Below are 24,505 nucleotides of genomic sequence, written 5' to 3'. Positions count from 1 at the left end.
AAGTAAGAAGAGATCACCAACCTAATTTTTTATCCTCCCACCAATATAGGAATATCAATCTTGTAGAACTGCTTCCAATGTTCAAGAACCTCCATTCCTAAATATCAGATGTACAATGGCATAAAAAAGAAGTAGCATTCCAAGGACATCAACCAAAGTAAAAGTTGAGTTTCTGTGTTTTCACGTCTCTCAAGCCTTTCCTGAAAACAACTTAACTACATCCTTTTTAAGGTATATTTAGTCCACAAACCTTATGCCATTGATGGACTACTTCAAGACCATATCTGGCATGCAAGTGGGTGAACTGCTTAAGTATGAGAATGCAGTTGGAAATTGTTATCACCAAGAATTCTTAAAAGGACTGGTTGTATAATTCCATGGTTGTTCCACTTGAAAACCATGCTTATGAATAATGAATAAAAATATTATGGCTTATTTGGTGAGGGGTCTCCATTCCAATGGCATGGGATTTGATAGGATGTAGAATCCTATGCAAAGTGGGATTAGAAGACGCATGCAAGATTTGGGATTGTAAATTTCCTATTGTCCACCAACAGTATGAGACACTCGTGAGCTGAACCAGGGAGCCCAGTGTGGCCTCTGAGGTATGGTTTTTTGGGTTGACCCAACGGCTCCATTAACTCCATATTATCCTCTGGTTCCTAAGTTAACAAGTTACACAGTCAATCCATTCTGATTTTCTGTAATGCTTCACTGCTTGTTAAGTACTACTAAACAAGGGCTACCTTGGAAAACAATAATTTAACATTTTCATAACTTTTAAATCTGATTCCTAAGGTTTTCCTACCTCATAAGTCATGGAACAGCCATTTGACTGGTGTTATCAAACAGTTTGTGAAACATAAAGGGAGCCACAGTGTGGGCAGTGCAAGTGCGATGTATTGATTCAGTACAACAAGTTCAACTTATGAAACTATTGAAAAACAAATCTAATAAACCATATGAAACACCAAGATTTTAGAAAAAGAAATGAGCTATCGATGAGAAAACAGCATCAATAAATCGCCTCAAAACAACAATTAACGAAGCTGGAGATCGAAATCATACATTTCCTGACTCAAATTATCATGGATTTTGTAAATGCTTAAACCTTTCGCGTTAATGCACAAAGAGTTTCACAATTAATGCCAGAATGAAGTAACCAGGAATCTGAAAGATTGGGCCTTTTGTTATCATCAGATCCATATCGTAACAAAGTTCATAGAAGATGCATATACAACTAACTGGATGACACCGAATCAAAATGCTTCATTAAGTAAGAGAGAATAATAGCACGATCGCCAATCGGGGCAAAGATGCCTTACTTGCGAAAAGGGAAATAAATGCTAGGGGAAAAGGCGAATACCTGCAGGCCATTGGTCGGATCGGAGGCAATAAACTCCTAGACATCAGCATCGGTCCATTTGGGGAGAGGTTCCTTGCGTCCCAAGAAGGAAAAGTTGCTCTTCCAGTTCCTTTTAAGCTCCTCAAAATGCCTCCATAGGAACCCCTAATGGCAACGCCGACGAATCCGAGTTCTCTGCCATCGCCGTCTTCTTTCCCCGGTCGGCGATCGCTCGGGGTCTTGATTCTTGAACACAAGAGAGTATCCGACACGTGACTTCCAGATGTCCAAAATAAGCCAATTCCTCATTTTCTAAAGCGGTTAATTTTTTTTTAAAAAAAAGTAGATATTTTATTGAGAAATATAAATGTGGCCACTAATTTCTGCATCAAGATTCCCGCAGATCGTGATGAACGAGCGTGGTTCGAGTTTTGTATTCCATCCTTTTCTGCAGCGAAAGAAAAAGATAACGTAAATGGCTTTGCCTTTCCTTCTCTGATTCCCTTCTCGACCTTCACCTTCACCTTCACCTTCACCTTCCTCTCTGTACTCGAGGTTGTCCCCTTCTGCATCGCTCCGGCCCGACTCGTCGTTTTCATGGAGGAGCACGCCGACTTCCGCGACTGGGAGATCCTTCCGGGGTCCGACGCCGGAGAGGACTTCAAGACTTTGCGAGCCTCGTCGGAGGACGGCTCCGAAGACGGTGCCATCAAATTCGACTACTTCGCGATCGATTCCGGAAAGTGCTACCACAAAGGGGCCGCCTTCGGTGACAGCGCCTGCGAGGAAGACGTGCATGTTGATTCAGATAACCCTAGCTGGATCGACCCTGAATCCGATTATCAATTCGATGATCGGACCAAAGGAGAGGTGAGTTTTCCTAAAGTAAGTTCGGGAGGCGGATTTTGGTCGGACGAGTCATCGGAGGGGCAGATATCGCCTTTTGGTAGTGAAAAGGGGAGGTCTGAAGTAGACGAGGATGTGAAAGGTGTGGATGCCGAGGGGATTAAGGAGGTTAAAGTGACAAGTGTGGTGAATGAGAATCTTGACCAAGAAGATGTTGATGAAAATGCGAAGATTCATATTTCTTCAGGGGATTTGGAGGGTAAAAGTGTGGGCCTGGACAAGGTTTTGGCTAATGGAGAAGAGAAGAGAGGGAAAAATTGGTGGAAGTTCCCTTTTGAGATTCTAAAGTTCTGTGCTTTCAATGTGAAGCCAGTTTGGTCGATATCTATAGCTGCGGCCATATTGGGGGTGATGATGCTTGGAAGAAGGTTGTATAGGATGAAAGAGAAAACTAGAAGTATTCCTCTCAGGATCATCTTGGATGAAAAGGTTGCCTTTTGCTATTTGTTTCCTTGTTCAATTGATGCTTGCCTTTTCTAATATTAATTTTAACAGATTCCCTTATTACTTATTAGTTGGTTTTGGTTGTTTGTTTGGTTATTAACTTAGAAAGTTTGACCCTTTGAGGCTTTTAATGATGGATCAAAATTAGAACATAGTTAATATTCATGCAGTTTTGCTAAAAAAATACATTCACTTTTGTTCATTAGCAGAGCCTAGCTTTTAATACACTCTAATCTAGGTGTTCAAAAAAGGTTGGTTTTTGATTGACTATCTAGCACAATATCATCGAAGAACTTGAAATTTTGAATTTATGTGGTTCTGTGCAAATTATTCGCCTGATTAGATCACAAGAAATTGATTAGTATCAAGTAATTTTGTTATTTTGATGTTTCGAATCTGCCTTCTCGTTTAATTGCTCAAGTTTGAATAGTAACTCAGTTGTTGCTTCTAGCAACTTAGCATTTGTCCTCTCTTACTTGATTTCAGTATGGATTTTGGACGCAGATTCTAGTGGTGCTTTGTGGCATACTGCACTGCACATAGTGCAAGTTGTCCCTTTGCTTGCAGGGATAAGATAACACTAATAACTAGAACCTCACCTAGGCTCTTAATTATTTATCTGTTATGAGTAAGGGTGGGAAGAGATGACACCATCTCTTTACATGGTACCATTTGACTCACCATAACAGATTTGGATTGGTTGGGCTATAAACCAACTCATTTATGACTCATGAATAAACAAGTCGTTTTGGGTTTCCTAACTTTACATGTTTTGATTTGTTTAAACACAACCTTGTTTGACTCTACATGTTTTGATTTGTTTAAACACATCCTTGTTTGACTCTGTAAATACGACAAGTTTTGGCCAACCTAAAAACGGCCTCATGCAAAGCAAGGTAAGGTTGTGTACGATAGACCCTTCCTTAGGACCCCGCATTGGTGGGAGTTTCGTGCACCGAGTTGAAAGAAAAATATATGTTATAATTTTCAAATTCCAATAAGGCAGGTTTGACCGTTTAAAAAGCTAAAATTCAAATCATGAATTTTGACACCCATTTATTCTGAATTAAAGTTGAACGTGTTGTGGGTCAATTAAACACATCCTAATTATAATTGATTGACTTAAATTGCCACCCCTAGCTATAAGTATATCAAAAGCCACTAGTGAACCTCAAAAATTTTTTAGTGCTTCCTTGTCATTAGTCAGCACTAGGAAACCTCCAAAATTTTTAGTCCTTGTCATTAGTCAGCATATTCTTTGTTTATCAATGTTTGATGTTTTTCCCTCCAAATAGTTGTTTTGCCAAGGAGGGAACTTAGGTTATTGTCTCTATTAGACTTGAAGATAGTGAACTGGCATGTTGATGGTCTTAATATATAACATCCTCATGGCAGTTTGTTGTCCAAATAAGCATATGAAGGGGCACTCTTGAAGTTTGTTGCATGGTTGTCTTCCTGGAATCCCTTAACCTCAATAGTATACCTTTCCTATCTGTGATTCTAGTTATAAATTTATAGCTTTAGTGTTATTTATTTATTTTTCCAGTCAAATTTCTTCACTATTCTCGGTGAGATAAATGAATTTCATAGGTAGGAGCACATTTGTCTGTTTGTTGAATTATGTTGTTTTACTGCAAGACTTTAACCTAAACAACATATAGTAATTATTTGTAATTGTACTTTTGGAGGCTTAGTACTATTTTTGTTTGGAAACGCAAACATGTGCCTAAATACAGGCCATCCGTCCCATCTATTCCTGGTTATGGTAAATGGTTTTCATTCTGTAGTTTAGCTAAATGCAGGGCCAATAGTTTTTCGTACTCTAGTTATTAGGATCTCTCTTAATTATGTTTTGTTTGGTCTCTGAATCTATCTCATACCTGAATTCTAATTAATTGAACTTTTCTAACTATAAAACATATCAATCATGTTCGTACCAGTCATCTTTGAACAGATTCATATCATAATGTGGCTAAAATTATATAAGTGTGAATAATGTATATTTTTAAAGCAAGTCAACACCTTGATCTAAAATTACTCATTTATGCTATACTTTTTTTTTATAAAAACATTGCTTCATTTGTTTCTCAAATTTCTTACATATTAAATTCATCAAGCATGGTTAGTGATACTATATTCTCACATAATCTTTCTTTTTAAACAAAGAAGCACATGACATGACAATCATACAAAATTGAAGAATCTACAAACCATTGATCTTAAATAATTGATCTAAAGTATTTGCAGCAACTTTTATACATTCAGCATAACTGTTTAAGGATTTCTAATTCTTGCTAGAGTCTGTTTCATATATTCAAATGACACACTTCATCATATGTATTTGTCCCTAGTGATAAACTCTAGTGAATTTGTAAAGGGTGATTTCCTTTTTTATTTTTGGTAGGTAATTACTGCTTTAGACCTTGACCTCAAACACTTGGAATTCACGACTTCTTGATGTTGTAATTGTAATTTGATTCTGCTCTGCAACATTTTGTTTCCTAGACATTTCTCAGAAACTAGCCTCATTCTTCTTTTGGCTGCTTATAGGATGACATCCTTGTGACGATAAAACAGGATTAGGAAAGTTAAAAGGTCTTTGACTAACAAATGTAACTCTTTTGAGGATTCTTTTCCGTTTTTTGTGTACAGAAAGCATTCCAGTTAAAGATCCGTGCAGCTCGTCTTAACGAAGCCTTCTCAATCATGCGGCGAGTTCCGAACATAAGGCCTTCACTACCTTCTGGTGGCATGACGGCATGGTCTGTGCTCAGCCTTCAGTGAGATGCATCTGATCCATAGAAGCGGATCACTAGATCGCCACACGCTCCAGTTATTATTGTCCACAAGCAAACACTGCTGAATGAAACTTATAAAGTAGCTCTGACCGTTGGAAACATAAAAGATTGCATGTTCCAAGCAAGCATTGGTGTTCAAGGTGATCTCAAACTTGAGGTCATTGAACATGTTATTGATGCCGCTTTTAAACTGAGGTCATGTGTCTATATGAAGTAGTAGACTATCTTCCAGATACTGTATAATTGTAACTTAGATACACGTTGCTCTCTGTGTGTGCTCATTATTATTCAGAGAGAGGATTTGCCTATACTAAATGCTTCATTGCCTCTGTGGTTGTGGAATATTCAGAGTGTTCTGATCCAATATCTAAAAGCGCGCGCGCGCGCGGGCGGTTCCACAGAATGTTTTACATGCGCTTAAGCAAGCCCACAAGTTGGGCCGGGCCTAACTTCCCACGGCAACCGACGTCACCAGTTGATAGTCAAACTAGTCAACATGACCGGCAGCACATTAATACGAGATTGGATTTGAGGTGGAGCCCTCCGAGCTCCAATGGCGCGTCTCGGTGGCTTTCAAGACATTAAGATGGTCGGCGACGGCACCCACTCGACCACCCGCCATCAACGTCCACCATTAGCCAATAGCCGTCAGGATTATGGATATTAAAGCACTCAAGTCGATCCCACCGCAGCAATTCAATGCTCTCACTAATTGCTTTTACCATTCCCTTCATGTTTATTTCGGTTTAAGTTCACCACTGACTGTAAAGTACAGATGGTTGGTTATAGATTTATATATAGTCCTCAACTAAACAAAACTAACAAATGAACAGCGATCTCAACATATGTATAACTCCTCCAGAAATTATCACTGTAAATATTTAGTTATTTTATAAACAGTGTCTCAGACAGTGATGAAGAAATTAGAACCACGTACACTGTCTGAATTCTCAATACTATTCAATTAATTGATGCTGGTGGAGGTAAAAGAGAAGTGAATGTTGGTGATCTCTCAACTGGCCCCTCCCTTAAATTTGTCCTTGTATCAAGCTCATTTAGTATTATGGAACTTCACCACACTCACCGAAGCCATTCAAGTGTATGTCAACTGTCTTCCCTCTTTAGTCGTCCAGGGGAATGATCAAAATGTATTCGGCATCTTTCAATTCATTCATCAATCGACTTAACAAATTAAAGCCTCAAAGTCAAAAAAACCTATTGACAAGTACCAAGTTCTTAGTTTTTGAATATTATTGTTACGCGCATATTCTCCGAGCAACGACAAAGTAAAGAAGACTTGTGACAGTATTTCCGAGTCGAAAGCTTGTTTAATTTCTCGAAGAGTCAAATAATCGACTTGATAATAACTAGAAGTTGTGAGACTTGTGATCCTTGATCAGTAAAGTTAACGTGTCCAAAGTCAGCTAAAGACAGTAGATAGGAGGACCACTTAGGGTTTTGTGGGGCAACACCTTCAATTTACATCTTTAACTTGCATGACATTTTTATCTGAAAGCAACATCTTACCAACAAACACCTCAAGCTACCATATTGCAATCTATTCCAATTGACCGATTTCAAAAAATTAAAGACGCGCAAGAATCGACTAGTAATCTAGCCGAATGCGGCCGACCGAAAACCACTGTTGAACTCAAACTAGGAGGCATTCAAGTCAAACCTCATTAAGAGTTTGAAATACCAGAGAGCGAGAGAGTAATTTGGCATTCTATCTATTAATGATCCAATTATATACATAAATTTAACATGATAAATGCATCAATTATGGGTCAATGAAATCTAGCCTTATTGTTCCATAGATTGAATAAATTAAGGAGAAAATCAAACCTTGTAGTTGGCCGGAGTCCGAAGGGTCAATTTTAAAGTCTTGGAACTTGCAAGAAAGTGGTCACGGATTGCCTTTGATCCCCATCCACCGTGATGGGCTCATTTGTGGTTAATATGTAAAAAATTAAATGGAAAATAATATTGGTATACAACATAAAAAACAAATTAATATAGAATGATATAAAATAAGTATACTACATAATTTTTAATTAGAAACACATAAAAATAAGTCAACCCTTAGAATCCATTTGACACAGACTGACTATAAATTAAATTGGACAAGCTTTAGCTCAATAAACCAAGTGGACAAAACAAATAAGAAATAATAATAATAAAAAAAATTAACCCTTTTATATGAGCCGACATATAAATAATTAAGCTTTGTAACATTTGGTAAATGACTTATCTTGCTCCTGTAATACAAATCTATCATCCGATTACCAACTCGGTTATGTCCGCGGAGAGTATTGCCCCTATAGTGAAACTTTTTTTTGTGAGTTACTATACTCATTCATTTATAGGATAAGAAGAGTCAAGAAAAGTGACTTGATATGACCCTCAACTCTCAAGCCATAGCCATGGCTACCACCGGAGTAGGAGGAGGAGGAGGAGGAGGAGAATTAGACATGGATAATAATCCGGTTATGCCCGGGTTCCGGTTCCACCCGACCGAGGAGGAGCTCATCGAGTTCTACCTCCGCCGCAAGGTTGAGGGCAAGCGCTTCAATGTAGACCTCATCACCTTCCTCGACCTCTACCGCTACGATCCTTGGGAGCTTCCGGGTTAGTGGTTAACCGGAGATGCATCGGCAAGTTTTTAGAGAATTAAGAGTAGTTTTCTTTATATATATGCAACAGCTTTTGCGGCTATCGGAGAAAAAGAGTGGTACTTCTACGTGCCTAGAGATCGGAAGTACCGTAACGGCGACCGGCCGAACCGGGTGACAGCATCCGGGTACTGGAAGGCGACGGGGGCAGACCGGACGATCCGTAACGAGGGCGAAAACCGGTCGATCGGGCTGAAGAAGACGCTGGTGTTCTACGCAGGGAAGGCTCCGAAGGGAGTGAGAAGCAGCTGGATCATGAACGAGTACCGGCTGCCTCAGACCGAGATGACCAACTGCAAGGTAACCAGATCCATGAGATCTGTACTTAGATTTAGTCTGACTTTGGTTTCTATGAATTCCTTTCAATACTTTCATGAAACTTTTTCTGTTTGTTTTTTGGTAAAATTATATGATATAATTCACAAGCCTTGGAGCTAGGGTTTTCTATGAAATTAACCACAAAATCCTCATGGTTTTGATTTCTGCCAAGATCTATGGGATCTACACTTAGATTTAATTTGACCTAACTAGGTGTTTTTTCAAGAAGAAAGAATCATATATATAGAGAGAGAGAGAGATCTAGATTTCGATAATTCTATCAAGATCTGTGATTTAGGGTAAAATAAAGAGTGTTCCAATTAAAATTTCTGCTTTTGTTTTCTTTGATTTTCCTTCTTCCTTATTTTTGTTAGTGAAATCTCTCTTATTTAATGAGAAAAAAAAAGGCAATTGTTTGATTTTTTTTCTTCAGCTTTATCATATGTGAGTTTTGTTCTTGATCAGACTTATCATATCAGATGCGTTCAAACTTCTTCTGCAGACTGAGATCTCGATTTGTCGAGTCTACAAAAGAGCCGGAGTTATCGAAAATCATCGTCATCGCCCTCCTGCCACCCTAACTGCTTCTGTCCCTAAGCCCTCAAGACCTCATGGAAACAGCAGCAACAACAATAATAATAATTCTGTATGGTCGACTCTCATGGAGAATGTGACAAGTGCACAGGGTGGCACTAACCCTAATTCCCTACTCTCGGTGCAAATGGGCGGTGAACACACTGGTCTTTTCTACACACCGACTGCCTCGTCGGTGGCTCATTCTCTGAGCTCCACCACCACGTCGACCGAAGAAGACGGCGCGTCTCTTCGCCCGATTCTAACTTCCCCTACTCCCTCCATGGCTGCTCAGGTGATTGATGAGCTCAACAAACTAGTAGGGTTCAACACCAACTTTGACGTGAGCACTAATATAATCAACAACAACAACAACAACAACTATGGCGGCCAGTTCTTCCACTTGCCACCCTTCGGTAACTCATTGCCTATCATGACCAGTGCTTCACACAAGCTGTGGGAGTGGAATTTCTCTCTTCAGGAGAATGGTAGGGATTACACTGAATTCAAGTGATGTTAATCGAGATGCATACTTAATTAATTATGTATTCTAATTATTCAAAACGATTTATCTGAAATTGTAACTATATATATTGTGTAAGCAATATACAGAAGTCTAGCTATAAGCTACTGAACTCATAGGCATATAATATCAGTACTGTTGTGCTTTCTTCTTCTTCTTCTTCTTTGTTTGGATTCCATGATTAATCTCTTCAAAGGATTCCAGAAAGCTGATGCATGAGATCGAATGAAGGTTGACCTTTGTCTCATGGAATAATGGATGCATGCATGCATGCAGAATGACATGATTTGCAGTAATACAAGACTTGCAGAGACATAATCTAAGAGGTCAAACGTTGTGCTGCAGAGTTTGCATGTGAATAGATAGGTAATTTTGTCTTAATATGTGCACCTGCATGGATGGCATATAGTACATCTGATCAGGTCAAAAACTACTTGCTGGATCTTGTTAGTTGTTTGTCATGTTTCGTTTAGAATGTCAGCTGTTTTCTTGTTGGCATTTGTTAATTTAATTAGCTTCAGATAAATTAAACATGCATATTTAATTATGTATTAACTAGTTTTGTTTTGTATATAATGGTTGTTTAATCGATTTATCCAACTTTCAGATTTAATATCACCACAGTCCAAAGGATGTTTTGCTCTTCTTTTTCAGAAGCATTAGGCTTCTAATTGTGTGTTTTTTATTTCCAGTTAGAAGGATGTTAGAATCATGTTAATTTAGAGATATTTTTACTGGCATTAATCGAGATTTAACATAAATTTTATAGAGCTATAAGTCAGTTAAATATTAATTTTTTTACATAAATTTTAAACTTTTCAGCATTAAAATGTATATATTATAGTAAATCTACATTGTATGAATATATAGAACCCAAGTACATAATGTATGTATATACTATAGTGATTTTAAATTTTAGAAAATGATAAAGTTGTAAATAGTCATGGACTATAGTTGTAAATTAAGATCTTAATTTTAGAACTTAAAATTATAATATACGAGCATACAAAATTATAGTACATTAATTAGTAGAAACATAATAATTCAATTACTTATTAGATAGTTCACAGTATTTACTTGTATATCTTTCGAAACTAACTATTTTTCTTTATATTGCATATGCCAAGATCATACTGAAATCTATATCGAGCAATGCTCATGCCAATGAGAACTTATACTTATCCAAGGATAGATTCAACATACATGTGATGCATCATCCATGATCTTTGTCATATTGTACATTTTCCAATGCAGAAAAACAAACTCAAATCCTAGTCAACTAATTCAACACATCCATTGGGCGTTTTGGCCATTGAATTTGTACGTAGCAACATCAAGAACATGCAAAAGGAGACATGTAGCAAACCAGAAAACTCTTCAACAGGTTAGTGCTTTGGACATCACAAAAATCTACAACCAAGGTTGCTTTTCGCATGATAATTAAACCATTGCAACAATTTGATGGCAGAACAAAGCTTGATGGAGGTAAATTATGGCAATCCTCTGACACGGTGATATAGCTCCATCGTCGGTGAGTTAACAGTGGACAAGAAGAGGTGGTTGTTAATATTCTTCAGTGGCACTGGCTGCGCTTAGATCCATGCTGAGATTGAGAGTCTGAAGGGAAGAAATGGACTATAAGAATTTGCACAACTCAGTACAAAAAACATGTTGAAGGATTTGAGCCTAAAGTAAGACAGTACAGCAAAGATAACAATTCGTCACAGAGATGAAAAGGAACAGGCAAATATCTTAAAGTACTAGATGGGAATTGCAAAACATCTTTTTCAGATATTGGGGTGTTAAATGAGGCAATGATTAGAACATTTGAGGTAAATTCAAAAACCCAACTAATTAAAACACGATTATATCTAATTAAATGAATTCATAATTAGAATGGCCGACTAATTAAGGTTTTAATTTCTTAGCTGAGTGAACTTTTGGTAAATAAACCATTTTTGAATGATGCACCTGCAGGATTGCTTAGGCTACCTAGGAAGTCCGTCTAAACTGCTTTTTGAAACAAGCACCGTAAGGGGAGCGCGTAATCACTTGGCAAAGCAGTCCCCTTCTAATTCCACTTAGGCAGCCACCTAAACCGCTTTTTAGAAGAATGCAATTAAGGATTGTAGATTAATATTATGCACTCTCCACCAAAAAGAAGAGTGAAGTGTTTGAATCCATTTGATCAACCATTCAGAACAACAAAAGAGAGTACAAACAACAAAAGAGAGAATATATAAACTTCCCTTTAGGAGCAACATTGTGAGAGTATGAACAACAAAAGAGATACCTGCAAATCACTAGATGTGGATCATTATGAGAAAAAGAAGAAAGAAGAAAAAGCTTTATTTTAATAAAAATGAAGAAAAAGAAACTCAAAGAATTCAAGGCATTATTAGACTATTATTAATAATATGATCTCTAAGAACTCACTTATCAGACTTGCGTCCAAGTTGCTTCTGGGGCAAAATAACTTGTGCTGAATGTGACTCATCCGTATTTGGGATAGGATGGATCATAATAGCAATTGCCCTTGCAACCTTCCCTACTTTCCTAACCTATCAAGTGCAAGCTTATTGAGAAGAGTTATTCAACGTTCTTTCCCAAGCAAACAAGCATATGACAACAGAGACACAGAAGTCTAATCGCAATTTTAATCTGAGAAAAAAGCTCTTTACCATTGTTATCATAATTACAGTCCTTACTGAAGATATATTTCATATTTCAATAATAAAGAAACCAGAGATTCTACCTTGTTCGGTAAGCAGGAAGGATCACAGACAACTTTCTTGCACCTAGCTGTTTCCCCTTCTGAAGTTACTCCACAAGCTTTTCCTTCTCGGTCAAATTCAACCTGTATGAGGTTGAAGAATAGTAGCAATTGAGCATCAAAAAATTAAGCCATGGCATGGGATCATAAACATGCAGTCATTCAAAGGATACCTTGCATTCTGGTTTATTTAACATGTATGTTCCACCATAAACAGCACTAAGGCATGCAAAAGCCTGTAATTCTAACAAAACTTAGTACAAGAAAAATACCCCTCACAGTGTAACTGAGAAATGAATGATTAATCTAAAGTAGCACTCCTAATCCATATAAGGGGTAGATATATGGTGAACCTCCTCGGATTCGTGCTAGGGATTCTACATACAGCTAACACAGAAAGAGACCAAGATTAAAACCAGAACCACATCACATCAACATAACTGATATAAGGAAACAAGTGGTCTGATAATTATTATTCGTTGTTTCTTATTTCTAAATAAGAACACTAATGAGTACTTGTATGAACATAGAGCGGGTACTTTTAAATTGGTTGGTAAGTTTAGTATTTTTCTCAATTGATAGGTTAAAAACTTTAGCATTTTCAAGGAACTAAAGAGCATATGTAGATGAAAATGAACTTTCTCTGTACCTCCTAGTGTTTGGCTGCTGCTCAAAGCTTCAAACCATTTGGTGGATGTTATGACTGGTTCAAATTAAGTGAAATTATTTCAGCAAACATCCTAATAAAAAAAAATTCAGCAAAAACAATATTTACAAGAGCTCAAATTAAATTTACCCTATTATAAACTAGTCATAACAGTCGATTCCACTAACGTAAGTAGAAAGTTTGACAAAATACACAGGCATTACACCATAACATTTACCGATACACAATTAATTAATGTTGGAAATAAATAAAGGTTCCACTACCACAAATTGGTTAAATAAAAATTGATTGGATATGGTAAGGATTTCTGAAGTGGTGCAGAAAGTATCTACCTTCATCTTCTTCACAGTATCAAATGCAGGCTCATATAGATATTGATCATCTATATGAAGAGCCAAGGCATGGCCAATGAAGTCAATTGTGTTCTCATCCAAACCATATTTTCTAAAACCACATAGAAAGTTAGTCGATAGTGCAGCAAGAATACAGAATGATAGGAGCAGAGCAGAAATCTACCTAGTTTTATTTTCCCTTAAACCAAACTAGCTAATTGGATCTAAGACAGTGATAATCTTTGCAGGCATCTATTTGACTACAAAATTTTGGCAAGACAGCTAAGAAGAAAAGTAAATGATTAGTACATAATAATACATGAAAATACTATGTGTGCTTTGTGACTTGTGAGTAAGCATGTCATGAAATTTCACAAGCAAGTTCCTATAATGGAATCTAATTCAATCAACAATAACATGATACACATGAAATAAGTTCCTTTGTAGTCATTTTAGTAAGGTCCAATCCTTCATGAGTTTTTGGATCGGTTTCATCATAGTTTTGGACATAGATGATGAATTTCTGAGCTTGGCGCTTCTCAAAAAATCCCATTATCGGAGACTTTAGTGCCTCTATATCAGTAGCAGGGACCTTGTAGATCTATTCCAATCAAAACAGAACAGCACAAAGTGGTGTCAGCATTACCACAATCCACAAGTCAATAAATGTGATAGACTACAAGCACCACAAAGTAAATAGAAAATATGGGAAGGCATACCTTTCCTATATTAAAGATAGCTACCATCAACGAATTTGAAAGAGAGAGATTTTATGGCATCAGTATGTATAAGTGTGCATACCAGGATACAATTAGCCATCATAAACTAGATGTACAATACAATTCACAAGTTAGCTTTCAGATCAATAAAACACAACGTACATCATTAATTGCTTCTAAAGAGTTCCAACTTCTAGCATCGATAAGTTAAAGTGAGAGAGTAGGGGAAGTAAAGAGGAAGAAGATGTTGTGATAAAGAGAACAGAGGGCATGCAAGAGGCTTCCACCAATACGGGGTTCAAAGAGGAAGAAAATATCATGATAAAGAGAACAGAGGACATGCAAGAGTCTTCCACCAATACAGGGTCCCAAGGAAGTGTCAGACCATATTAGATCTATTGTATATAGTCTTATCCTACATTGCAAGAGATTGTTTCAGTGATTTAAACCCATGACCATAAGGTCATACGACATCAACTTTACTGTTGCATGAAGGTTCCCCTTCAATTAGTCATAAAAAGAAAGAAGACAAACTTTCCCAGGTAAAAAGCTAAAGAATTAATATTAAAAGGAGCAATGGAAATCATTAGCAAAATACAACATTTCATTCATGACGTGAACTCAATGTGGAGCAGAAAAGTTTGCCAAAAATATGTAAAGATAATTCATGCTATCTAATTATTCAGGCAGGAGGCCGCTTCATTCTATTATGAAATGCATCAATGGTAGCTTTTTGAAAGAAAACATGGCTGCTTATGTCCATTCAACATTCTCAACATGCAGTTATACAAAAAAAAAAAAAAAATCCAAATAATTCTATTGAAGATGAAAAGTACATGACCATTTGGGATATTATAAGATTATTTGGTTTATGTCATTTATGTCAAACTTGAGTACTTGACACCAAGCAGGGTAAGACTTTCGAGTCACATACTGCCATATCAATTTACAGAATCGTACAAATTGAGGAAACAAACATGCCAATGACGCAAGTTATCACAACTTCACCTCATGTCTTACTCAATTCAAAATTAGGAGCAAGGCAAAGCCCGTACTGATCATACGATTGGCCACAATCAGGAAAAAGTAAACCTAAACATCAGAGAAAGAAAAATCCACCAGATGTGTGACCAGGTAAAGAAAAAAGAGCTTCTCAGCACACTCATCTACATAAAACAAGCAAAGAATCACCAGCTTATGTAATAAATCTACTAATACGGCCCAAATTTTCACTTGAGCTAAATGAAGTCACGATCACTGGAACACACGCTCAGCATAGCCAATCAAAACCCAATTTTTCGACTCTTGTCGAACTAAAAAATCAAGCATCACCAAGCATTACATGCAAACAAAAGCGGGAAAACCATCTTCTTCAATCAGAAACGCAGATCAATCAAGACTACGAGAATCCAAGCTCGAGTTTTAATCACTGGAACTGCTTCCTAACCACTTGATAAGAAATAACAAGATCAAAACAAAAATAAAAACATAAGAAAGTAAAATGCGATTGAACACCTAAGAAATCAGGCAAAGAGGGGGAGGGGCGAGAGTAGACCTTAAAGCCATCGACAGAGAGAAGCCATTAAGTATGCACTCCTTGAGCCCGGTGCCGAGGACGATGACGTCGTATTCTTCATCCATGGCGAAGACGAGAAGAGCTTGAAGTGTTGTGGGGGAGAGTAGCGGAAAGAGAAAAGAAGAGAATGTTCTGTTCTCAAATAAAGAAGGCATTACTGAGTGCAGCGGTATCTTAGGTCGATTGGATTCGGATCGAATTGAAAAAATATATATAAAAAAAAATTAAACTGAACTTCAGTACCATATGAAATCCTTAAATCAATTCGATCCATCGGAATATTCCGGCTCAAATAACTTAAATAATCCAAATAATTTAATTAAAAATAATTTTTTAATAATTTTTTATAATTCATCATACTTATCTTAATTTTTAAAATAACATTTAGTTGAACTTTAAAAATCTATTAAAATCTAAATTCAAATCAACTTGAACGGAATCTAAAAATCTTAGATCCGAATTTAATCCTAATCTGAAAACTCCCAATCTAAATCTGATTTTTTGTTTGGATTAACTCAAATGAGATTATTGGGTTGCAGACAGGAAAAAAAATTATAAGAGAAAATAGAGACAATTTTCTCTATTTACTTCATTTAAGATAAAAATAAATTATTTTATTTATTTTTTATCTATTTAAAATTTTAGAAATAAACATAAATGATGTAGTTTTTTAGAAGTAATTTCTCCGAGACTATAATACCGCGGTAGGATATTCATATTGTCAACAAGATAAAAATATCGATGATTTAATCTCTAGTTATGGTTCTGGACTGGCCGACGGCTAATTAAATTAGATTTATCATAAATGCATCAGCTACTTCCACTAACTGGATTTATCATAAACGCATCAACTACTTCGACTTTAGAAGGCATTGGCGTGACAAGAAGAAGAAAAAGATATGAACTAGTTATTATCATAAGCCAGCAATCTCTTCATTTTTCTGTTAAAGATCTACTTGCAGAATGCAGATTGAATCTTGCTGAAACATATCTGACTTTTCTGCACATCTATCTTAACTCCACTACAAAGGTCAACCAAAGGAGAGTGCAAAAGTCAAATTACACAACTTCAAACATGCTTTTCTGAAATATTCAGCGGATTTATAGTTATCAAATCAGAGGTTTTCTTCTCCTTTTCCAATGTACTCCTTTCTCAAACAATAATATATGCATCAGCTGTCTTCTGCTGATAATCTTCCAAGATTTCCACAGTTTTAATACTGTATTATTAGATACTAATGTTTTCCTTGAAACTAAAGCAAAGCTGAACATCTGAAGGAGACACAAGATGGACCTTCTAGTTCATGCATAGACTTTGATACCTGAACTACCAAAAAAGAGCAGAACAGTTTGTCCTTGTTCATTACATAAAGCCAAATGTTCTTTAACATCTTTTATTTGCAAGGAAAGCAAAATTTAACCTGAAATTTTTGTCTCTATTTATTTATTAATTGTTTCTGTTACCTGTCTTTTGGGAGGTGTACCTAATCCTCTTCATTTCCCCACTGGTTGGTTGAGTACCTGGTTGTTAAATACTTTCCATCAACTACTCCTGAATATATATAGCATTTGTAAATCGAAATTATGTGAAACAGTGTTAAAATGTGCCTAAACACTTGTCAAAATAAGAAGATTAAAATTCCCCATAATATTCATTTTGTGAATTACATCATTTTCAGAGATGATTAACTTGGTTAAAAAAACATCTGTCTTAAACTTGAAGGAAATGAATGAGGTCAGAAGAGTTCTCAATAGGTCAAGGGAGATCTGGATGCAATGAAAATCAATAAAAGCCACCAACTCCAATTTGACTAGGGCTATGTATCTACTGTTTTTTCTTTTAATTTTCATTGGTTGCCATATAGATTTATAATATTTTTAGTTTGAAAATCTTCTAAGAATCTCACGTTCTTCCAAGTAATCCAAGACAAACTTGCCTTTGTCTTCCCTTCAACTGAGAAACTAGAAAACACGACAAGTGTAAGTTGAACCTTGGTCATGTATTAGTTTACTAACTTTTCATAGATAAAATACATGCATTATATAAGATGAGGCCTACCCCTGTAATATAAATTATTATAAAGCATAAAGGTTCAGCTTCATTCACTTTCACTGTCTTCTTTCTCATTTTCTCTCCCTTTCATGGAATTTGCTAAGTGCTACTTGTTGTTTCTATTAATTTGCTTTGGTGGAAGAGCAGGAAGACAAATTCGCTATTTCTTCTTCATCTCCTTCCTTCCTCTGTTACCTCCTGCAGCTGCTGCTGTGTTGAGATCAAAGTAATCAGAAACTTTCAGAGGAGGAGAACAGGTGAAGAGTTGGTTAGTAGATTAGTTATGTAATGGTGCCTGGCTCCCTGTATGCCACACATGATGTAGATCAAGCTCCATGGCATGCTTGGCTATTGTGGGTGGCATGCAAGGAGCCAAGCACATTAATTTTACACATATAAGTATGGATCCTCCAGAATACTTATACTGTAGGTCAGTTTTGGATTATGGATTACTGTGTGTTTTATGATCTTTACTTGCTGCAAAGGTTTCTCTCCTTTTTTTCATTTTATTTTTTTTTTATCATGCATTAGTTCTCTATACACATGAGCCTCTGTTTGTCTTGAGTTCCTTTTGTGCTCCAGAGAAGAAATACTTCATTATAGTAAATTATTATAACTGAAGGTTTTGTAGTTAAGAAACAATTGGGCACACCACACTTTCCTAGGTTTTTAATTGCATAAACTGCACCAAAACAACAAAGACACATTTGTATGATGGTGTGTGAAAATCATACAGATTATTATTTTTTGGCTATGGCAATTCATTAGCTGTTTAAATAGAAGAAACACAAACTTCTTTACAAAACCAAAGAAATCTTCATCAAAAACGATTGGCGGATTGGTTTAGTTTTCTCATCCAGCAGTCTACATCCGGAGAAAACAATAAACCAGGCATTTAGCTTATGTAATGTCTAATGAGTTCGATTTAGTAACCTTTGTTGCCACGTATCCGTGTTCTCATGTCAACCTGAAATTATAAAAAATAAAAATAAAAAAAATAATAACTTAAAATTCAAGTAGGGGAGACAAAAGCCAATTTAGAATTCATAAGTATGAAAGACAACTATTATACTAGTAAATGTCAACATAAATCCTATAAACCATTCAGTTTGATCATAAAAACAAAAAGAAGCAGGTTCTGCCAATGCTCCCAGATTACTGCATTTAAATCAGAAAAAAAAAATGAACAAAAAAATCTTCAGGCAAGTTCAATCAAGATGCATAACCCAACCAAAAAAGTTAAAAGACAGGAGTCCAGTCTAATCTAATATTACTTGATGATTAAATATATCTAGTTAGACAAAAGCAAATGTCATGCATAAAACAGCTAAAAGTGATAGAACAAAACTAACTAAAGATCCAAACTTGTTCAACTAATGACTTTGAAGTTGAAGCATGATGGAAATTTTTTGTATAAATCAACATTTTCTGAGAATAAATCATTGATGCATGATTTACTGTTTGAAGTTTTGAAGCATTAAAAAAGTGCCAGGGATTTGTTATTCCATGCCTGGCCCCTCTTGCAGTTGAAGTATGTCTCCCTAAGTCCTACGCATTCACTTGATATTGAAGGAGCCTTTTCCCCAGCACATTCCCTGTAAGATCGCTTATCCACCTGAAAAGTTCAAGGCAAATGAGCATAAATACTTGAGCTAATAAAAAGCTTATATATCAGGTTGTTTCATGTATAATGTGTTTATTGAAAGTTAAATAAGTCTCCTAAAATGAAACCATCAATGTCATCCTTCTTGGCCTTGGTTAAGAATGGCAATGCCACTGACAAACATAGGCCATTTTTTGCTAATACAAAGGCCTTTCTACAAGTTGTTGAGAATAAATGGATATCCACCAGAAACCATGTATTGCATGAGTTCAACATACATGCTAAACAAGAGATTTATGACAAAATAGAACGTCCAATGACTGTAAATAATTTCTACCCTTTGAAAATCATGGTGTATTTGCGGATTAGGGGAAAAAAACTCATTACCTATAAACATTTAATGAGAATAGTCAAAACTACATTAAACATATAAGACTCTGATTGATGCACTACAGATGATTCTCTTTTAAACATTTAATGTTCAGTTTCTTGAAGTTCAACTGTTCCCCTACTCCTTTAGGGGCAAGTTATACAGCTTTTAAAATCCTAATAAAGAGATAATCTGGCAATCAATCATCACAGAATGTAGTTTTGAGAGAGGAAGTAAAGGCAAATATTATGTGAAGACGTTAAAGCACCCACATGGTGAGGCGGAAGAAACATTGCATTAACTCAGAGAAAATAAAGGAAAGGAATAGTAGCCATACAAGGTTGATGCAGAAATTTAAAGAGTCAAAAGATATGCAGAAATTTAGTGAGAACCCGTTTGCAATGAAGCTGAAATTTCTATGCAGAAATGCTTCCACGAGGAGACATATGGAAGTTGATGCAGAAATCTAAAGAGTCAAAAACCGACAAAAGAATATGATTTCAAAAAAAAAACTGAGAAGCCGTCTGGCAGCAAAACAAAAGTTTGATGGCTTTCCTTGAGTTGTTCAATTGTCTAGGTAAATGATGATCCAGATTGTAACAGTAGTAGTCATACAGATAAGTCTCAGTATGCCCAGACCAATTTTAGATATATTAAAGTGTTATAGAATGTGCATCAAAAACCAACATTTACTTCCTAAGAAAATCTAATATGGTTAATATCTAAAACCTTTAAGATGATGCAAATAACATTCCATCACAGAAATAAATTACTTTTATATATTGAACATTAAACAATTTACCAAAACCATGCCAAATGAACAGTTATTTTGGTGGTAGATGCAGCTGGTAGACCTAACATTTACACAATTTCATCAAATCATCCATTATAGATATATTGTAGAACTATATCTGACCAAACATCCCTAGGTTGAAACCTTGGATATTACTCTATTGTAACCATCACTGTCACAACACCTATGCTCCTAGAATGGACATGATACAACATAATTTAGGTCAACAGGAGTGTTCAAAATAGCATATAATTTGACTAGTTTCTCAGTTTGTGCATGCGTTAGTAAAATTCTGCTGCAGGCAGCAATCTAGAAGAGTAGATAAATTTCCAGCCAAACTTTGCATATTCCATAAAAGTAGATAAATTTCTCGATCATACTGGATGACCTAAATGGATCTTATCCTGTCATTCAGCTCTCTTGAAAGGTCATACCTGTTTGAATACTCGGATATGATTAAAAGAATTTTCCTTGGTTTCACTTTTACCTGTCATTCGTTCAACACAACTTCTGTAACAAAATATTCCACTCATCTTTGATAATGCTTACTAGTAAATTAACTCCTTATTTTCTCTAATTTTACCAATTCATCGTAGGCAATTTTAAAGGCTAAAGTTTCTTAACAGTTAGTAGGTCCCTAAACATCTCCTATAGTTAGCAGTGGCAATAAAAAGCAGCAAGAATGTAATGCATCTTGAAATTGTAATAAAAAGAATGTGATATTGGATATCTAGATCCTTAGGTGCATGAGTTTTGCAATATCAAATTTGTCTTTAATATAACAGAAAACTAATATAATCTTTTCCTTCTCTAAAAGGGAAAATAAATTATTTCATTATCTAGTCTAGATATCTTCAGACTACAAACTGCAAGGTGGAGCTCCTCTACCACTAAAAATAGTCAAAAAAGAAAGAATAGACTGTAGACATTTCCCTATCCTACAAATGGACTATTTATTATCATTTTGAGAAAGAAAATTGTTCTGACAATTGGATTAAAGAAAACCAGTTGCATAGGGCAACAACATGTTCCAACTTTCATCCCCCCAAACCAACTTTCCTGCATAATCCTGACAATTCGTAGTTATTCACGCTGGGCTAAAGTAAACTTTACCTCAGAAATCATTCATTGCGAACCAGAAAGGCGCTACTTTTCTTAACACGCTTTACAAGAACCAAAAATAAATTTCAAATTCCTCTCTCTAAGGATTCAAGCACTTGATCTCTAACGCTTTGGTAATACTTCCCAACCCACCCACCCACCCCACCCCCTTCCTAGTCCCTTCCTCTGAAGACCAATTTGGTGAAAAACACAAGAAAGACGAGATTTTTTATTCGACAACGCGAGAAAAATTCAGATCAAATTTTAAGTTTTACACACCTTAACGCAGTCAGACTCGCTGAGGCACTTGACGAGCTCCATCGCCAGACCTTTACATGACTTCGACATTCCAAGCGAGAAAAAAAAGAGGCGCACGGAAGACGAGAGACAGTAAGAAGAGACGGTCGAGGCGGAGGCGGAGGCGGAGGCGGCGGCGGCGTCGGTGCAGATAGCCGGAGGTGGCGGAGAAAAAACCCTAGCAGTCGGTTCGCGGTGGTGGAACGGAATGATTTTCCTATCCTTCTTTGGCACATGGCACGTCACGCTATGACATGTATTTTCTCTTTTTTTTTTTTTCCAAAAATTGCTAGGCCTAATTAGGGCATCCGCAAATCATAAAAAGAATACCAGATACTCATTATAATAACCTTCTTCTTACCCTCATATTTTTTTAATATTAACACTCATTATTTATGAATATCACAATCTACTCAATTATCTTAAAATTATATCATATTAAATAAATATATTTTAAAATATTTAAATTATTATTATTATTATTATTATTAATCTTACTTTTAAAAATATAATTTTATTGTTTTTCAAAAATAATATTAATTTTTTAATATATTTATTAAATAAAATAAATGTTTGTGAGAAAACGAAATTACAATGTTGGGAAAATGAAATAATAAACTTAGGAAAATGAAATTACAACTGAGCGACTAAAATTATAAAGTTGGGAAAACAAAATTATAACTGAGGGGCTAAACTTACAGAGTTGGGAACACGAAATTTATTTTAAATTACCATCTAATTTAAGTTCATAAGGATTGTCATGTTAAACCATAAAAATTATTAAGTCATAAAATAAATTCCTAGTTGGCAAGGTAAGTCATGGACGTATACAAATTCAACATTTGTAAAAGGAGGATTTATCCCATTAATTTTATTATCTTGTCAACCTAACTTTTTGACAAATAAAATTAATAGTTGGTTTCCTTCGGTCACACAAATAATAGCAGTGACTCCGATGGGGAGGATACTATTAGACGTACCTAAGTGTATACCATTACTTGACACTAAGTCCATTAATAAGATTGTGTCCCTTCCGATGGGGAAGATCACACGCTCTTAATTAACTTCCTATAGTCATCCGAAATGGAAGTTTGGTCTAGTGATCCGCAAACAAACTCATCCGATATGGAGGAAGGCACTCAGAGCCAACGCGCAAGTTTGTTTGCATCACTTACAAACCAGTAATGGAGACCGTGGAATTCACTAAAATAAATTCCTCTCCCACTTAGTTATTTAAAGTGAGGAATTTTGATGATGCTAGCATACTAAACATGTACACTAACATTCACACACAGCACAATACAAAAGCAATAAATAGAACTCACGTAGTCATAAATAGAAATTTATTTTAAATTACCATAAAAATAATATATGAAATATTAATTCACGGATTATTGTTGTATTACCCCCGATATGCTCAACTAAGTCGGCGCGAAGTTGGTGATGAACTTGAGTGTCACGTAGCTCAGAATTTGTTCGAAGATAATCCTGAAATCCTCGGTTTGAGCCATGGATAGGTTGTGCGGGTTCGTCGCCTTCATCGTTGTACCAATTTGTCACGTGACCTCCCTCATCCTCAACAATCATATTATGCAAAATAATGCATGCTAACATGATTTGTTTTAACTTTTTCCTATACCAATAACGAGTTGGGCCTCTGACAATCACCCATCGAGATTGGAGCACCCCAAATGTCCGTTCGACATCTTTTCTTACAGACTCCTGTCTTTCCTTAAACAACTTCCTCTTGGGATCCTCCGGGTAAGAAAAAGTCTAAACAAAAGTAGCTCACTCGGGATAAATTCTATTTGTTAGATAATAGCCCTTCGTATATGTAGTGTCGTTCAATGTGAAATTAATCTCCGGCATATTTCCTTGTAAGATGTTGTTGAATATGAGAGATTCATATAACATATTAATATCGTTACGTGAACCGGCGACCCCAAAGAATGCATGTCATATCTACAAGTCATGAGAAGTGACCACTTCAAGTACAATTGTTGGTGACTCATGTCCCCTTGTAAATTGACCATTCCAACAACTGGACAATTTTTTCATTTCCAGTGCATACAATCAAGGTTGCCTAACATGCCAGGGAAGTCATGCCTTTCATCATGCATTTGAAGAAGACGTTGAACATCATCAGCATTTGGCCTTCTCGAATACCTATCACCAAATATTTCAACCACGTATTCGCAGAACTTGAAAAGACACCTGATGACAGTGTTGGTGCAACCTTAGGTCAAGGTTGACCTGGTTGACCCGACTCGAGTTGACCTGACTCGAGGTGTATTTTGATGTTTGACGAGAATAGAAAAGTTGTATCTTGATGCTTGACAAGAATACAAACTTGGGAGATTGTGGGTGCAACCTTTGGTCAAGGTTGACCTGGTTGACCCGACTTGAGTTGACCTGATTCGGGTAAAGTCCAAGTATGGAGACTTGGCACAGGAAAAGTCCAAGTATGGAGAATTGGCACGGAAAAGTCCAAGCAGGGAGCTTGGCACGGGAAAAGACCAAGTATGGAGACTTGGCATGGAAAAGTCCAAGCAGGGAGCTTGGCACGGGAGAAGTCCAAGTATGGAAGCTTGACATGGGAAGTCGGAAAGGGCTCGATAGCTCGTTCTCCGGACTAGGTCAGA

General features: G+C 36.3%; 4 protein-coding genes across 13 annotated transcripts; 2 read left to right on the top strand and 2 right to left on the bottom strand.

Annotated features, from left to right (window-relative positions):
- Nucleotides 1–262: 262 nt before the first annotated feature.
- Nucleotides 263–5,808, top strand: LOC122022821. Its single transcript, XM_042580935.1, has 5 exons — nt 263–364; nt 799–892; nt 1,505–1,582; nt 1,692–2,680; nt 5,348–5,808. The coding sequence occupies exons 1-5, from the start codon at nt 263–265 to the stop codon at nt 5,477–5,479; spliced, it is 1,395 nt and encodes a 464-aa protein (XP_042436869.1). The 3' UTR covers nt 5,480–5,808.
- A 1,978-nt stretch (nt 5,809–7,786) lies between these two features.
- On the top strand, nt 7,787–9,726 carry LOC122024465 (NAC domain-containing protein 35-like). Its single transcript, XM_042583102.1, has 3 exons — nt 7,787–8,121; nt 8,197–8,465; nt 8,986–9,726. Exons 1-3 carry the CDS (start codon nt 7,890–7,892, stop codon nt 9,568–9,570), a joined length of 1,086 nt encoding a protein of 361 aa, XP_042439036.1. The 5' UTR covers nt 7,787–7,889; the 3' UTR covers nt 9,571–9,726.
- Nucleotides 9,727–10,723: 997 nt separating this feature from the next.
- Nucleotides 10,724–15,829, bottom strand: LOC122024523 (guanosine nucleotide diphosphate dissociation inhibitor 2-like). 10 transcript variants are annotated; one of them, XR_006123453.1, is made up of 9 exons: nt 15,626–15,829; nt 14,071–14,176; nt 13,352–13,952; nt 13,002–13,055; nt 12,526–12,588; nt 12,335–12,436; nt 12,016–12,140; nt 11,551–11,872; nt 10,724–11,196 (listed from the first exon to the last, which is right to left on the bottom strand). XR_006123453.1 is itself a non-coding variant. In XM_042583173.1 (7 exons), the coding sequence occupies exons 3-7, from the start codon at nt 12,547–12,549 to the stop codon at nt 11,143–11,145; spliced, it is 315 nt and encodes a 104-aa protein (XP_042439107.1). In that variant the 5' UTR covers nt 12,550–12,588; nt 13,002–13,055; nt 13,352–15,829; the 3' UTR covers nt 10,724–11,142. The 10 variants fall into 10 exon arrangements, 1 of the variants encoding a protein (XP_042439107.1); XR_006123450.1 differs by having other exon boundaries at nt 13,352–13,463; nt 13,536–15,829; XR_006123452.1 differs by having other exon boundaries at nt 14,071–15,829.
- A 2,553-nt stretch (nt 15,830–18,382) lies between these two features.
- Nucleotides 18,383–22,122, bottom strand: LOC122022318 (cytochrome c oxidase assembly factor 5-like). Its single transcript, XM_042580284.1, has 3 exons — nt 21,846–22,122; nt 19,210–19,314; nt 18,383–18,666 (listed from the first exon to the last, which is right to left on the bottom strand). Exons 1-3 carry the CDS (start codon nt 21,912–21,914, stop codon nt 18,625–18,627), a joined length of 216 nt encoding a protein of 71 aa, XP_042436218.1. The 5' UTR covers nt 21,915–22,122; the 3' UTR covers nt 18,383–18,624.
- Between the last annotated feature and the right edge of the window lie 2,383 nt (nt 22,123–24,505).

This window comes from Zingiber officinale, chromosome 9B (assembly GCF_018446385.1).
Source record: "Zingiber officinale cultivar Zhangliang chromosome 9B, Zo_v1.1, whole genome shotgun sequence".
Taxonomy (NCBI): domain Eukaryota; kingdom Viridiplantae; phylum Streptophyta; class Magnoliopsida; order Zingiberales; family Zingiberaceae; genus Zingiber; species Zingiber officinale.
Note: the sequence above shows the minus strand (reverse complement) of the source record. Positions and strands in the feature narration are given on the sequence as shown.